This window comes from Apium graveolens, chromosome 4 (genome assembly GCF_009905375.1).
Source record: "Apium graveolens cultivar Ventura chromosome 4, ASM990537v1, whole genome shotgun sequence".
Taxonomy (NCBI): Eukaryota; Viridiplantae; Streptophyta; class Magnoliopsida; order Apiales; family Apiaceae; genus Apium; species Apium graveolens.
Genome location: NC_133650.1, coordinates 29,446,176 through 29,448,729, shown reverse-complemented (window position 1 = coordinate 29,448,729; position 2,554 = coordinate 29,446,176). Strand labels below are relative to the sequence as shown.

The window sequence follows — 2,554 nt, the reverse complement described above, 5'->3', positions numbered from 1 at the left end:
AAATTAATTGCATTATTTTGTTTGATGACTAGATAATTAGAAAATGAAGCGTAACCAGTGATCAGGGCATCAAAAAAGGCAAAAGAAATTGAAAGCGGCGGAAGTAGAGAAATTGCAAATGGGCTCTCTTGACAAGTTTTTTGGGGAAAAAACAACTAATAGTGGTGATATTGGGGTTCATATTGAGAATACATATATTAGAAAAGAATCTGAGAATGAAGCTACATATACTGAATTTGAGCAGGAGACTGAAACTGAGGAGCCAGAAACTCAAAATTTAAAAGATGGGCTTGTCGAGAATAATGTAGAAGAGACTGAGAAAGAAATTTCAGATGTTAGTATCAATTATGATCCTGGTACGTGGAAGAAAATTGATCAGTGGCTACGAGATTTATTGGTAAGAAAATGACCTATCGGAATAATTTTAGAACACTTTCCAAAAGATTCAAGAAATAGACATTTTTCTTCGGTGCATTACACTCGGATTCTACCTAATGGAGACAAACAAGATAGGAAGTGACTTGTTTATTCACTCTCAACAAACAAAGTCTTCTATTTTTGTTGTATGTTATTTAAACATGATGTGGCCAAGACAAATTTTGCAGAAGATGGAATTGATGATTGGCACAATCTTGCTGCTAAGTTAAGATCTCATGAAAGCAGTAATGGTCATCTAGTAAATATGAGCGCTTGGATTGAGTTAGAAGTGCGGATGGAGAAAAATGAAACAATTGATAAGATTGAACAAGATCGGATTAAAAAAGAGATAGAGCATAGGAAAAAGGTCCTGGTTAGGATTATTGCTATGGTCCAAACTCTTGCTTGCAATAATTTAGCATTTCGAGGAGATGAAGAGAAAATTGGTAAACGCAAGAATGGATTGTTCTGTAAATTCATTGAGATGCTTGGACAATTTGATCCAATAATGGAAGTGCACGTCCGACTAGTCAAGGAAGGTACTTTACATACACATTACTTGAGCCATAAAATTCAAAATGATTTAATAATGGCACTGGAAAATGAGATCAAGGATTCAATCATAAAAAAAATTCTAGAAGCAAGATACTTTTCTGTCATTTTGGATTGTATGCCAGATAAAAGTCATGTGGAGAAAATGTCTTTAGTAATTTAGTGCGTTGATATTACTGTATCTCCAATAAAAGTTGAAGAATTTTTTATACAGTTTGTGATATTTGATGATACATCAGGTTTTGGGCTCTTTGGCAAGCTTGAAGAGGTTCTTGGTGATCTTGGACTTGATATTGATGATTTTAAAAGGACAAGCATATGATAATGGGGCAAATATGAAAGGGAAACATAAAGGGGTTCAGAAAAGACTACTTGATATGAATTCTCGAGTCGTTTAAACTCCATGTGGTTGTCACAGTCTAAATCTTGTGCTTTGTGATATGGCAAACTGTTGTAGCAAGGGGTCTAATTTTTTTGGGGTTATACAAAGATTATACACTTTGTTTTCATCTTCAACACAGCATTGGGAAATTCTCAAGAAATTTGTTAATGGCCTAACATTAAAGCCACTGTGTGCAACAAGATGGGAAAGTCACATCGAAAGCGTGAGAGCAGTAAGATTTCAGACTTCTAAACTAAGAGATGCATTGGTTCATCTTAGTAATGTAACTCAAGACTCTATGATAAGGTGTGAAGCTAGAAGTTTAGTTGAAAATGAAATTGAGAGTTTTGAGTTTCTATTTTCTATGTGCATCTGGTTTAACTTGTTAAATATCATTAATGCAGTTAGTAAGTTCTTACAACTTGACGATATTGATATTGATATTGCATTGTCAAGATTGGAAGAACTTATAAATTTCTTTAATGAGTTTAGAGAAACTGGTTATGACTCTTGTAAGAAGGAGGCAAAAGAGTTAGCTTTGGAGTTGGATGTGGAGCCTGTGTTTCCTGAAAAGCGAAAAATTCGTAGGCTTGTTCATTTTGATGATCTTGGGGTTACTGCAGCTGATGATGATCAGAACTTGAGTACTGAACAAAAATTCAGAAGGTATTATTTCTTGTATATTGTTGATCAAGGTGCTTTTCAACTCAAAGAATGGTTTAAACAGTTTCAAGATTATAAGGAAAAATTTGGTTTTTTATTTAACCTGAAGAAGCATTTATCTGGTGATGATGAGGGGTTAAAATCTTGTTGCATGAAGCTTGAGGGATTTCTTAGACATGATATGCGATATGATATTGTTGGCGCGGAGTTGTTTAACGAGTTATTAGTGCTTTGAATGGTAATACCCGATGAGATAACAGAGGCAATAGATGTGCTTAATTATTTAAGTTCTAGTTCAAGACAAATAAATTATCCAAATGCTTGGATAGCTTATAGAATCGTTGTGACCATTCCTTTTACAGTGGTAGAGGCGGAAAGGACATTTTCTAGATTGAAACTGATCAAATCTTATCTCCGTTCTTCGATGTCTCAAGATAGACTTAATGGATTGGCTTTATTGTCTATTGAAAGTGAGCTGGCAAGTTCTCTAGATTATAGCAAAATCATAGAGAGATTCACATCTCAAAAGCCTAGAAAAAA

General features: G+C 34.3%; 1 protein-coding gene across 1 annotated transcript; it reads left to right on the top strand.

Annotated features, from left to right (window-relative positions):
* The first annotated feature begins 1,409 nt into the window (after positions 1-1,409).
* Positions 1,410-2,249, top strand: LOC141718464 (uncharacterized). The gene has a single exon (XM_074520850.1). It carries the CDS (start codon positions 1,410-1,412, stop codon positions 2,247-2,249), a length of 840 nt encoding a protein of 279 aa, XP_074376951.1.
* Positions 2,250-2,554: the final 305 nt, after the last annotated feature.